The sequence below is a fragment of the Acomys russatus genome, chromosome 12, assembly GCF_903995435.1.
Source record: "Acomys russatus chromosome 12, mAcoRus1.1, whole genome shotgun sequence".
In the NCBI taxonomy this organism is placed as follows: Eukaryota; Metazoa; Chordata; class Mammalia; order Rodentia; family Muridae; genus Acomys; species Acomys russatus.
Window position 1 is genome coordinate 9,571,731 of NC_067148.1, and position 13,762 is coordinate 9,585,492.

General features: G+C 45.4%; 1 protein-coding gene across 1 annotated transcript in view; it reads right to left on the bottom strand.

Annotated features, from left to right (window-relative positions):
* The window catches only part of Rftn2 (raftlin family member 2), a 56,620-nt gene that overhangs the window by 38,154 nt on the left and 4,704 nt on the right, over positions 1 to 13,762 (bottom strand). The window contains exons 2-3 of the mRNA XM_051153831.1: positions 5,581 to 5,764; positions 1,556 to 1,670 (exon numbers count right to left, since the gene is read on the bottom strand). Coding sequence (XP_051009788.1) covers positions 1,556 to 1,670; positions 5,581 to 5,764 — 299 coding nt within the window. The remainder of the gene's footprint in view (positions 1 to 1,555; positions 1,671 to 5,580; positions 5,765 to 13,762) is intronic.

Genomic DNA, 13,762 nt, shown 5'->3' on the forward strand with positions numbered 1-13,762 from the left:
CACTTGTATCCTCCCATTCCTCCCTCCCTTCCGCTTTCACCCTATTCCCCTCTTTTTTTGGTTTTTCAAGATAAGGTTTCTCTGTGTAGCCCTGGCTGTCCTGGAACTCACTCTGTAGATCAGGCTGACCTCGAACTCACAGAGATCCGCCTGCCTCTGCCTCCCAAGTGCTGGGATTAAAGGCATGCACCACCACTACTCGGCCTTGATCTCTTTTCAAGGTAATTTATTTTCTTTTTTAAAGATTTATTATTTATGCAGTATTCTGCCTGCATGTGTGTCTGCATGACAGAGAGGTCATCAGATCTCATTATAGATGGTTGTAAGCCACCATGTAGTTGCTGGGAACTGAACTCAGGACCTTTGGAAGAACAGTGCTCTTAACCTCTGAACCATCTCTCCAGCCCAAGTTAATTTTTCTTAAAAATAAACATGATATTTTTTTATGCCAATACCTCCATTCACAATTGAATATGTTAATTTTTTGTTTTTTTTTTCAGATTAAAAAAAAAAATTTAAAAAACCCACCTCCTTGTCTTATCTGAAGCTTTTGGAATCTATTTCCTACAGAACAATTGCCGACTTCCCCAAGCACTGACTAAGTCAGTATTCTTACATTCTGTGTTACCACATTTGTCATTAAGCCTTTTCTTTCTTTTTTATTGTTATTTTAAAATTTAATTTATTTTTAAATTTTTATTTTTTATTAAGTGTTTTTTCTGCAGCTGAATTTCCTTCTGTCAGGGCTGTGCTGCGTTTCTGGATCTTATGTTTTGTGATGGCTGGTCTTGGCTGTCAATAGGACACGGTCTGGGGTCAATCAGCAGGTGAGCTGATGGGCACACCTGCAGGAATTTTCTCCTTCAGTTTAGCTGATGTGCGGAGGCCCACCCTAAATGTGAGCAGTGCTTCTGGTGGCAGCCCAGATAAGAGGAGCTGGAGACACAACAGAGCTTTTTCGTTCTGTCTCTTTGCCATCATGTGCTGCTAAGTCCATTTATGCTGACAGCAACTTGCTGCTGCTAGCTTTGGCTGACATTAAAACCCAGCGTCTTCCAAAGTGGACTGAAGACCAGTGGGTTTCCAGAATCTTCCAGGCCTTCAGCATTCAACTGGGACTGCTATGGCATCTGGCCTTGTGGAAGGAGCAGCTCCTGGGGGTGAGGCAGCCTCAGCGTGAAGGTCGCCATTGCCATCGTAGTTAGCCTGTGCTGTGTCAACCCACCTGACAACCCTCTAACACACACTGGTTCTGTGTGATCTTCCTCCACAGGATGCTGGCCCATACAGTTTTAGACTCACGTGCTTTACAGTTTGAATTCTGTAGAATAAGTCATCACTGGTCTCCTAACCTAGGGTCCTACTCTGTGACTCAGGCTGCCTGGAATTCACTGTGTAGTCCAGGCTGGCTTTGAACTCACTATATAGGCAAAGATGACCTTGCACTCACGGTTCTCCCAGGCACCATGCCAGGATGACAGGCCTGGGTTCCCTATAGTGTTCAGGTAAGAAAGGACTCTGTTCTTGGTGTACGTGAGGACTGCACACCCGGTACCTTTTCGAGGAGTTCCTCTGCGGTGCCGTTTGCTTGTGTCTCATACGTTAGTGGGCACTCCTCCATCACAAGTCTTGCATGCCTTTGCCCAGCGGGTGCTGCTGAGTTCTTGGGGCTGCAAAGAGAACACGGGCAGACGCAAACTACTGCTGTCCAGCTATGTCCATATGAAAGCCACGAGGCACCATAGCTATCATTGTGTTCTTTCAGTCCCGGCGTTCGTCTCAAACAGAATGCCACAGACACATGGCGATTTCTGTTAACTTACATTTCCATAATTTAAGGCTTCTAGCCAGTTGATTCCTAACTTAAAGTGAATGAAAGAGGCTTTGTTGTTGGACAGAAGCACAAGTTAAGAAAAAAAAAATCTCACTTAAATGCAATAAATATGTCTGTCTTTTCCCCCTTTACTGATCTTTAACTTTTGTCATGTTTTAACCACTGCTAAGCCCATTTGACAGGAAAGGCAGGCTTAAGTCCATACACACTCACATATATGTGTGTGTGTGAACGTGTGTGCGTTGAGTGTGTGTGTGGTTGCAGTGTACACACAGGCAATTATTGAATAGCAAGTGGTTGCTGCCCTTATAATCAAGACTAACGGGGCCGCACACATGGCTCAGTGGTACAGCAGCTGCCTAGAAGGTGCAAGATCCTGGATTTTATATTTAGCAGTGAACAACAAAACCTCTAATAAAACTTTCTGTTTTTTTCTCCCCCAAGCAGGGTTTCTCTGTGCAGCCCTGGCTGTCCTGGAGCTTGCTTTGTAGACCAGGCTGGGAACAAAGGTGTGCACCACCACTGCCCACCTTTTTATTTGTGTTTGTTTGTTTGTTTTCACTTAGGTAAGTTCTTGTGTATCTCAGGCAGGTCTCAACCTTGACCTGTAATAGGGAATTGTCACAACCCGTCCAGTGGAGTCTGTGTGACAAATGTTACTGCAGAACCCGAGGCTGTGACCCCTACCCAAAGGAGAGCCTCCTGGAATGGGTCTGGTGTTCCTGCCAGGGGTAAGTGACTGCAGTTTTTCTTCTCGCTCATTTGTTTTGGGATATCTTGTCTTTGTTTTTATTCTTCTGACCTACTGTCATGTCAAGAACTTTTCAAACTTAACTGTGTTGCTAGGAGACGCCTTGAGACTGCGGCCAAGGGTATTTCGGGTGGTTTTACCACCAAGTTCCGTTCCACTTGTTAATAAAAAACATGGCCAAGAATTGATCATAGTTTATATTATGACTTACAGATAAAGTGTTTAAGAAAGCTCCAGATAGCGAAGGAAGAGCTAAGAAAAAAACCTGTCTTGACTCACAGATGTTTGGCATAATGAGAGGTGCATGCGTACTAACACCAATCTATTGACTTAAGAATAGTGATTCAGGATTGATGACAGCATTATCACTCTGAATCCTGTATTTTGAATTGTGTCTGCCTAACTTCCTTGAATGAAAAATAATGTAACCATAGAAACACCCCCATTTCAAAAAATGTATAAAAACCTAGCTTGCTTGTCTGCAAAATTCACTCAGATTCAAACACTACCCCTGGTTTGTCTGTTTGTCACTTGCCTGTCCTTGTCCACAGACACTTTGAGAACTCTCATTCCTAAGGACATATTCCATGGACACTTTGAGAACTCTCATTCCCAAGGACCTATACCTGATTGAGACAGTCCATGGCAGGCACTGACCTTCTCTTTTGACCCTTCTGACTGTAGGGATGGCAGGTGTGCGACCCCATATCTGATTTATGTGGCACAGAAAATGAGCCCAGGGATTCTCACATACTAGGCAAGTGCTCTACCAACTGAGCCGCAGCCCAGTCTGCTGCCTGGAGTTCTTCCTTCCCTTTACAACTTCCCCATTCTCTCACCCCGTTCTCTCTTATTATGATTTTCCTTAGCCTTTACGTAGTGAGGTTGCTGTTCACCCGACTAGGAAGAGGAAACACAATGTTTGAGATAAAACAATACATCATTGTGTATATGTATGAGTGTGTGCACGCGCGTGTGTGTATGTGGGTGTGTGAGTATATGTGTGCACACACACCTGTGTGTGAGACACATGCTCCACAGTGAGCATGTGGGTCAGAGGGTAACTCTGTGGAGCTGGCTCTCTCTCCTTCCCCCTTGATGTGTGTTCTGGGATGGAACTCAAGCTATTAGGCTTTTTTAGTGCCTTTTCTCACTGTACCTCTTCTCAGCCTGAAGGCGCTAAGATAATATCGATACAGATCAAGAGTTACGCAAAACACGTGTGTGTGTGTGTGTGTGTGTGTGTGTGTGTGTGTGTGTGTGTGTGTGTAAATCCCCAGGCAGTGTCTCCTTTTCTGCCTAATGCCTGAGGCTCAGGATGTAAAGCTCTGGACTCCAGCCCCAGGACTGTGTGCGGTCTGCCAGGATGATAATGAACTAAGCCTCTAAAATTGTAAGCAAACCCCCAACTAAGCAGTTTCTTTTTAAAGAGCTGCCTTGGCCATGCTGTCTCTTCACAGCAACAGGACAGCACCTAAGACAACTGTTTCCCTGTGGTGCTGAGACTCTAACCAGGGCCTTGTTCCATGTTGTGCTCATCCCCCAAAGGGAGGGCCTTCAGACTCCGTTTGCATGTGAAAAGCCTAGGGTCCATCCCAAGAGTGCCCCCCCCCCATTTCCGGCTTATTTAGGGAAACCGTTGCCAATATGCCTAATTTATGAGAAGTTGCATGGCAGTTCTTTCTGCTATGAAAGGTTTAGGACGGAGGCTAGTTTCAGCTGCCGTTCTTACTGAGAACATAGGTAGGTGGAAGACTCCATGAGAGGGGCTGCCTCGCTTTGGTCAGTACATTTAGGCCAACTGCCGCTCCTTATCTTCTGGTGGGTTCCACGGGAGCCACTGCACCCAGCTTTACAGGGGTGTCTTGGGTCTACTTCCCTTTACTCTGTTCATTCACGCCCTCGCTTAGTATAGTGAGGGCAATGATGGGGGTGGTTGTTGTTTTCGCTCTCTTCTTTTGAGCTAGAATCTTCCTAGGTAGCCCACCCCAGTGCCAAACTTGAGGTATCTCACTTGTCCTCCTGAGTGCTGTGCTTACATGCATGTACCCCACACTTGGCTTAGATTGGAGTTTTATTTATTATTTTAAAATATATATTTAATATTTATTTTATGTGCACAGGTGTGGAGGTGTGAGAGCCCCTGGAGCTGGAGTTACAGATAGTTGTGAGCTGTCCTGTGGGTGCTGGGAATTGAACCCAGGTCCTCTGGAAGAGCAGCCAGTGCTCTTAACCACAGAACCATCTCTCCAGCCCCATTAGTCAGGAGGTTTTTTGTTTGTTTGGTTGGTTTTGGTTTTTTGAGACAGGGTTTCTCTGTGTAGTCATGGGTGTCCTAGACTCACTTTGTAGATCAGACTGGCCTTGAACTCAGAGAGATCTGACTACCTCTGCCTCTCAAGTGCTGCTGGGGTTAAAGGCACATGCCACCACGCCCGGCCAGGAGTTTTGTTTTGTTTTTAAAGATTTACTTATTTATTATTATGTATACAGTGCTTTGCCTGCATATACACCTGCAGGCCAGAAGAGGGCACCAGATCTCATTACAGATGGTTGTGAACCACCGTGCGGTTGCTGGAAATTGAACTCAGGACCTTCGGAGGAGCAGTCAGTGCTCTTAACCACTGAGCCATCTCTCCAGCCCTTAGTCAGGACTGAAGTTTCCTTATCCTAATTCAGTTTCAACTGCAAAAAAATGGGCCTTGAATCAATTCCCCAATTTTTCTTTATTCTCCATCACTCTTTCAAAATGTCTTTTCTTTTAGACTAAAGAAAACCCACCCAGGGGGTAGTGCTCCACACCTTTAATCCCAGAACTCAGGAGGCAAAGGCAGGTGGATTTCTATGAGTTCAAGACCAGCCTGGTCTACAAAGAAAATCCAGGATAGCCAAGGCTACACGGAGAACCCCTGTCTTAAAAACAACAACAACAGTACATAAAAAGTTGATTAAAGAAAATGCCTTCTGAGGTGACTTTTCTCAAGGCCGTGCTTACCTTAACTTCAGTCGAGACAGCACTACCCTGTATAGGTGGCTTGCCGGCAGGTGTTTTCGCTGCCCCACAGGTTGTATAACTGGGTGAATGGCTCCAACAACATAGCCCTTAAGATAATAGTCTTCCACTTTGGCAACTATATCCAGAACTGAATTTATCTTGATGACTCCTGGGTTTGTTGAAGCTGAGATACCAAGAAGGAAGAGAAATGTTCACATTGGTAATACTGAATTCTATCTTACTTCTATCTCTATGTGATGATATTAGTGAGTGGGAGAGACAGCCACATGGCTCAATTTTAAGTAAGACACACTAATATGTATTATGTATTTCCTATTTCAGATGAGATGAGATGTGTTCAGGGTGGTATGACTGTAGACTATTTTAGAGAACAGCAAAGGTGATTTAACCAACCAAGAGATAAATACTGTTGCCAGCATGTCCTAAAGCAGAACAAGAATGTCCCTTTTCCAACAGAAGACCTTTACTACTTAGGGTTTTATTTAAGTGACTATATTGCTCTTAAAAGATATCAAAGACATACATTAAAAAAAAAAAAAAAATAGCGCTGCGCATGGTGGCACACGCATTTAATCCCAGCACTTGGGAGGCAGAGGCAGGCAAATCTTTGTGAGTTCGAAGCCAGCCTGGTCTACAAAGCGAGTCCAAGACAGCCAAGGCTACACAGAGAAATCCTGTCTCAAAAAACCCAAAATAAAATAAAATGAAATAAAATTTAAAAAGCAATAGTTTTTATGAGTAAGATGAGATGCATGGTTTTTTAAAAAAACAGTCTATGTAAGTTTAAAAACTAAAAAGGGGAGAAATTGTATTTGCTAGACAGAAATTATCAAGGAAGAGAAAGGAACTACATGTAGATTAAACGAAACAGCAAAAGTGCCATGCGATTGAAGCGTGCCTCTAGGTCGGCACATCGAACGGAACCATAAGAACATGCTCGCGTCAGTAGAAGAGAAAAAGGAAAACTGGTTCCCAGCTGGAGACGATGTCCTCAAAGTTCCACAAGAACTAATATAATAGTTCATTTTCTGTAATAGTTCTCATTTTATGGAGGTCAGTTAAGGATCATTAACCAGAAATAGTCCGGGGATTGATTATCCTTTGAGTAAGAAAGCATGTGAAATGAACTCCAGGTATGTGCTGGCCTGGCTCTGCAGAGGCCAGTGCAGCCCAGCACGGATCGGTTGCTGCTGCCCGAGCACAGGAAGCAGATGAGGAAGAAGGGTCACAGGAAGTCCCTGTGCTCACACTAACACCCACGTGGTGGGACAGTTCCACGGCAGTGAGCACTCAGGTCGCTTCTCAAACGAAAACGAGGCCCTCTGCAGAGAGCGGTGCAGGCAGCACAAATACGTTTCCTTCCCTTTGGGATTTAAACTAATAGCCTACGTCTAATATATTTTCTTTGTCAGTATGAATAGAAATGAAAACAAAGAGGGCATTCCTGAACTTTGAAGAAACATCTGGTCTCCATGTGAGCATCCCAGCCCTGTCTGTCTGTCTGTCTGTCTGTGTGGTAAGCATTTTGTTATTCATTTGGCTTTACATTTTTTTTCTTTTAACAGTTGGTCTACAAACCCTGACTTTTAAAAACAAAGCAGCTGAAAAACTATACAATAATGTGAAACAAACTCTTAGAGGACTCTGGAATAAAGTGCGATGTAAACTTATCTTTAGAACCATGTGCTAATTGTACACAATTTTAAAGAACACTAGAGCCATTTAATGGATCACACGGCGTGGGGTGGAAGTGGAAAAGTTAGCACGACACACACAATCTCCAGTCCTCATGGCAGCCTTGCACTTGTGCATCTTACTTACTGCCATGTGACAGCTTGGAGTTCTGGACATGTCACTCTGTTTACCATGGCAAGTCTTCATCCCCGTCCCTGTCCCCAACCACGAGTTACTCACCTCTTCCCCTGCTGCGCCCATGGGCTGTGTTATGAGTAATTTGTTTATATGCTTGTCTGGGCCGTTCAACTGGGAATTTCCTAAGGACAAGAATCCTACTTTTATATGGATATGTGTGTGTATCTATATGTATGTGTGTGTTTGTGTGCATATGTATGTGTGTGTAGACGAGGGACTTATTGTCAATCTCCAGCTTAAATGTAGAAGTTTTGTGGAGAATGTCTTCTCACATCGCCCCTCTTCTGAATGTTTTCCATGTGTTGACAACTGTTAGGAATTCAAACCCACTTGTTCTCACTGGTGAGGAGGAGAAGGAGTCCATACTCAGCAAGGACTTTTCCACCGCACTCAGAGTGGATAATTGTGTATCTGGGACAGGCCCAGCCTTTGAGGCCAAGCCTTTGATTTGATGCCCTTGCATAGGGCAGTAATATCAGAGGCCCGATTACCCTTTAAACACAGGAAGTGAAGGCAGAGGCAGCAGTTGTTAGGGTAGCTGGTAAGCGCAGGCAGTAAGCGGCAGCTGTAAGCTTCTTGCTTGCTTGAGTGCTGCTTTGCAAGTTCTTTGGAAGAAGGAACAAATGGTGTTTATAGCCTCGGTGGGCGTGGCTGGTTACGGTGGGCGTGGCTGGTTACTAGTAAGTTACTGCTATGTGATCTGTAAAAAAGCGTTGTTGTATCTTACAGGGCTATCGTGAGGAGTCTGGAAGGAAGCAATCTGTGATTGCTTTGAAAACTAGACAAACGTTAAGTGAATTTTTCACACTACAGTTAAAACAAGTCGAGGGTTGAACAAAGTTCTTTCTCCTCAACACTTCTAAATAAATACTCTTTCGATGCTTTTCACATTTCTTCACTACAAAGCTTCAGAGGCTGAACCTTCAAATGCCAGTTAGTGGACATGGTGGCTTGTGTTTGTTGTCCCTACAGTTGGGAGTCTGAAGCCGGACGGATACCACATGGTCTAAAGCCGCCTGTGTTACACAAGTGAGTTTCAGGCCAGGCTGCACTACAGCATGAAGCCTTAAAACAACAACAACAACAACAGACACTAAAACAAATTACTAGAAAGATACAAAAAGTCCACGTTCCACCATAAAGCTGAGCACCCGTTAAACACTGAAAGCCTTTCTCTGATGACAGTCCTACGAAAACTGCGCAAACCACACGTGCTATTTCCACCAATTTGTCCCTGAAAACCGGGTTGTATTTATGAAATGTATCTCAAATTGTTTTCTTAAGTAAAAACAAAACGTGCCAACTCCTGCAGGCAGCTTTACCACAGTTTTAAAGGGGAATGGCCTGGCGACTCGCATGTTCTCCCCAGCAACTGTGGAACAGAGTAATAAGCAACCAACTCCACCAAGTGCCAAGGCCTGTGTGATCCGGTCACGCCCCATTCCTGAGCCATCCAAACCCTGCGAGGAAGGTACTGCGGTCTCATAAAGAAACCCAGGGAGAGATTAGGGAACTGATTTAAGTTAATACGTTCTGAGGCTGTGCTGGAACCCAGGCAGAGAGATAGGGCAACTGGGACACTCAGGTGCCCACAGCAAAGAAAACGTCATTGCTTTGAGCCACAGTGGTTAAAGATTTGTGCATACAGATGTGATGTCAGTCAAACCAGTGCTTCCCAGCCTTCCTAATGCTGCAACCCTTTCATGCGGTTCCTTCACGGTGCGGTGACGCCACCATAAGAACTTTTTTCATTGCCGCTTCATAACTGTCATTTTGCTACTGTTATGAACAGTAGTGTAAGCATGTGCTATACAGGATGTCTTATGTATGACTCCTATGAAAGGGTTGCTCAACCCTCCCAAAGGGGTGACGGCCCACAGGTTGAGAACCATTGGTTTAGACTACGACTGTCTGGTTTATTTTACTCATCAGAGGTTTTGTTTTTAAAGAATGGAAATTCAGGCTACTATGTAAATAACATTGCGACCTTTGTTTTTAATGAAACTAGCCACTGCTGCTGTCACTCAGCGTAGTTGATGAAGTAACACAGTGGCAAGTTTTCTCTTTCCTTCTTCTTGTCTTTTGAGATAGGGTCTTAGGGGCCCAGGCTGGCCATGAACTTGCAGCCGATTATCCCGCAGGCTCCCGGGTGCTGGGGTCAGAGACGTGTGGCACTCTGCCTGGCCCTGGACACGTGATGAGAGACTCATGGCAGTCTGGGAATCTTAGGACCTGCCTCTGTCAGCTTTCTCCCTCATATATGAAGGCAGCCTGCCTCGGGTCACAGGATTCCTGTCACTCCTGCCCTTTGGTCGCCCTGTCTTTCAGCGTGCTTTGCTCGATCCCCACCCATCCCTATTCGCCCATCTTTTCTCTGGAGCGTGGGTGTCACATACACAACAAATCCAGCACAGAGCATGGTTCAAACTACCGACACTTGGGTGACCATCATTTAATGAGAAAACGAGTGTCCTGCTCCCCAGACCTTCCATCCCACCCTTTCCACCACGTCTAACCTTGACCGTCCAGTAATCACTCCCTTAGTGCTGGAGATGAGCAACACTGCCCCCATCTCTACAGGGCAGCGTCAAGCAGAGACTGTGTGCCAAAGGATCGGTCGGCCCCTGGGCTGGACTGCCAGGCTAATGGGTGGATGGTTTGAGCCTTATGAAATGGGATCGAACAGTGTCTACTTAGTGTGTGTCTTCACTCAACGCCATGCAGTGTTGGACTTGCCTGTGAGCAGTGCTTGCAGAGTTCTGCTTTCATTGCAGTGTGGCAGTAGTCAGCCACGGCCAGCCACGGTGTTTAGCTGTGTATCCCCTTTGGCTGCCCTAGTGTCGTGTGCAGTGTTGAGCAGGTGTGGCTGAGGCCACAAGGCTTGCAAAGCCTACCATGCTTACAGTCTGGCCGTCTGAGGTCCAGTGGTCTCTTGTGTGGGTGTACTCTTGGCTTGGGAGTTCCCACTGCTTGACTTGGACATTCATGTACGTTCCACGGTGTGTGTAGACACTGGGTATATCTTTAGTTAAGTAGAAAGTGTTAATTGTTTCTTTCAAACAATTATAACATTTAACTGACACCTGCCATTGACAATCTTTTAAAACTACACCTATTCTGGGTGTTTTGTTTTGTTTTGTTTTTTTCTTTTTGGTTTTTCGAGACAGGGTTTCTCTGTATAGACTTGGCTGTCCTGGACTCGCTTTGTAGACCAGGCTGGCCTCGAACTCACAGCGATCCACCTGTCTCTGCCTCCCAAGTGTTAGGATTAAAGATTTGTGCCACCACCGCCCAGCTTATTCTGGGTGTTTTGTACTAGTGGTTTTAACATGCATGTTCTTGATGACCAATGACTGGAATACAGTTTCAAATGTGTTTTGGCCACTTGGATTTCCAATTTTGTCTGTCCAGATTCTTGTCAGTTCTCTTATCGAGCTATCTCTTCCTTAATGTCTTGTAGTGGCCTCTTAAATACTCTGGACAGAATTTTTATCCCTGTCTCACCCACTTTTTGTTTTGTTTTGTTTTTTGAGTCAGGGTTTCTCTGTGTAGCCTTGCCTGTCCTGGACTTACTTTGTAGACCAGGCTGGCCTCGAACTCACAGAGATCCGCCTGCCTCCCTGAGTGCTGGGATTACAGAGTGCACCCGACTCATCTCACCTACTCTTTATGTCTCAGATGAGGTGGTACTCCTGAGGAGCCTTTCGGGACCTGCCCACTTGGGTCAGGGGGCTGTTCTTGCATAGCCTTTGCAGTCCTAGGCTGCATCATAGGGTACAGTGTGCACAGTGTGGCTGCATGTCTCCTTCCCAGCTCCCTCCACAGGTGCTCAGGCAGATGTAGTCTGCTTATGTGCACAGGACCAGGCTATTTTATACTGTACACGGAGATGCCTGGAGAGTGCTCCTTACATGCTCCAAGGAGCATAGGTAGGAAAAGAAGCCCTAGAGACAAAGCAGAGAGCGGGCAGGAATGCATACACACGGTCTCTTAACAGTGACTGCTTTTTGAGGGGGGGGGGGTTGTTTTTGAGTCAGGGTCTCATGTAGCACAGGCTGGCCTCAAGCTTGCTGTGTAAACAGGAATAGCTTTGGATCACGGAGCCTCCTGCCTCCACTTCCGTAGCGCTGGGGTTACAGCCCGGGTCTTCATGGTTTGTTTTATGCAGCGTGGGGGGGGGGGGGCGGGAGGAAGGTAAACCCGAAGCTTTGCACATGCTTACTAGGCAGACACTGCCCACTAAGCTACACTTCCATTTCTTGACACTTTGAACAGTGGGTCAGCTGCACACTATCACTAGAGAGGCCGCCACCCCTGCTTCGGGATGGGATTCTTTCCCATAGTTGTCTGCACTTGTGAGACTTGTTTCGGCCACGTGGACTATGTCACTGTTTCAAACATAATGGAGTGCCTTCTGCAGTTTAGTAAAAAGAAAGAATGGATATTATATCAATACTTGAGAGAACCCAGTCAGTTTTATCACTATACCCTCACCCCCAGTAGCATTTTAACAATTTAAAATCCTTTGATTGCAAGGGAGAAGTGCCCCAGAACTTATTAGATTGACAGAGCTATACAAAAAGCAAGCCAGGCATGGTGGCGCACGCCTTTAATCCCAGCACTCAGGAGGCAGAGGCAGGCAGATCGCTGTGAGTTGGAGGCCAGCCTGATCTACAAAGCAAGTCCAGGACAGCCAAGGCTACACAGAGAAACCCTGTCTTGAAAAACCAAAAAAACAAAAACAAAAACAAAACAAAACAAAACCCAAACAAACAAAAACAAAAACCAACCAAACAAACAAAAAAAAAACCCCAAAAACTAAACATTATCATCATCATCATCATCAACAATAACAACAACAACCCAAACCAAAACCCCAAAAGCAGCTGGACCTATTTCCCGTCTCCTCACTCCCCTTTGCCCCACTTCCTTATTTCTGACAGGTCTTGCTGTGTAGCTCAGGCTAGCCTCAGCCTTGCAATCTTCCTGTCATGGCCTTTTAAGACCTGGGATTACAGGCATACACCACCATGCCTAGCTCTGTTTTTTTTTTTTTTTTTCTTTTCTTTAAGCTCTATTTCTAACCATGTATTAATTCGCACTGACTTTTAGTACATTCTCTGTGGAGCTTCACTCCCACTCTTCATGAATGTTCTCTAACAACTGACTCCTTCTGTGTTGAACCTGTGCTCTGCTCGCTGGCGTCACCCGGCTCTGGTAGTCACACTCTCATTGCTTTTGTTGAGTTGCTCTCCTTACACACTTGTGCCCTAGGTCAGGCCAAGACACGCTTGCTGAGCCCATATTCCTTCTTTTGAAGACTTTATTTCAATTCCCCCTCAAGTCACCATTTCTAGCTGGGAATATCAAGAGGAGGAAGAGCTGGGGTTAAAGACAGAAAGGGACGTAGTGCACCCCCAGCTATGGAGATAGAGGTGTTCTCACAGTAGGGACGATACGTGGGTGTTAGGTGAGTGCTTACTAACTGCAAGGTACCTGCCTCCCTAGTCGGCAGCCCTCTATTATTTCCTTTAATATCTAAAACAACTCTCTGATGTAAGCAGCTTTACAACCCCCATTTGCAGTTAAGGGATCAGATAGAGCAGTGGTTCTCAACCCGTGGGTCGAGGCCCCTTTGGGAGCCGCATGTCAGATATACTGCATATTGTATGTTTACATTATGATTCATAACAGCAGCAAAATTACAGTTATTACATAGAAGCTAGAATGATTTTATGGTAGGGGGTCACCACAGCATGAAGAACTGTACTAAAGGGTCACAGCATTAGGAAGGTTGAAAACCACTGCTCTAGAGAGTCTTGTATGCCTACTTATTATGCTATATTTCCCTTGTTAATATGTAAGGAATTTGGGCGTGGTGGCACATGCCTGTAATCCCAGCACTCAGGAGGCAGAGGCATGTAGGCTCAATTTTCTTAACAAATATATTTTATTACGAACTTATTAACCGAGAGTACCTCACTTATAATCCAACTAACCGAAACAATAGGAAAAGAAGATTAAAGAATACAGTAATGAAACCGTAAGGATATCCGTTCCAAGGAACAATTCTCCTGGCGTAATCAGTAGGATTTCTTCTGCTGGAACCTGGAGCAACCAGAACCTGGAACCTCAGCCAGAGCCCAGAGCCCCAAAGCCTTCCCTCGAGCTGGTCTCTCTAGGAGCGTCTCAAAGTGGAGCAGTGAACAGCCAAAACTATCCCAAGTCTCCAGAGGCCCGCCTCTTGTTTCTGGCTCACATTTATACCACCTCTCAGAATTTGTTCAAG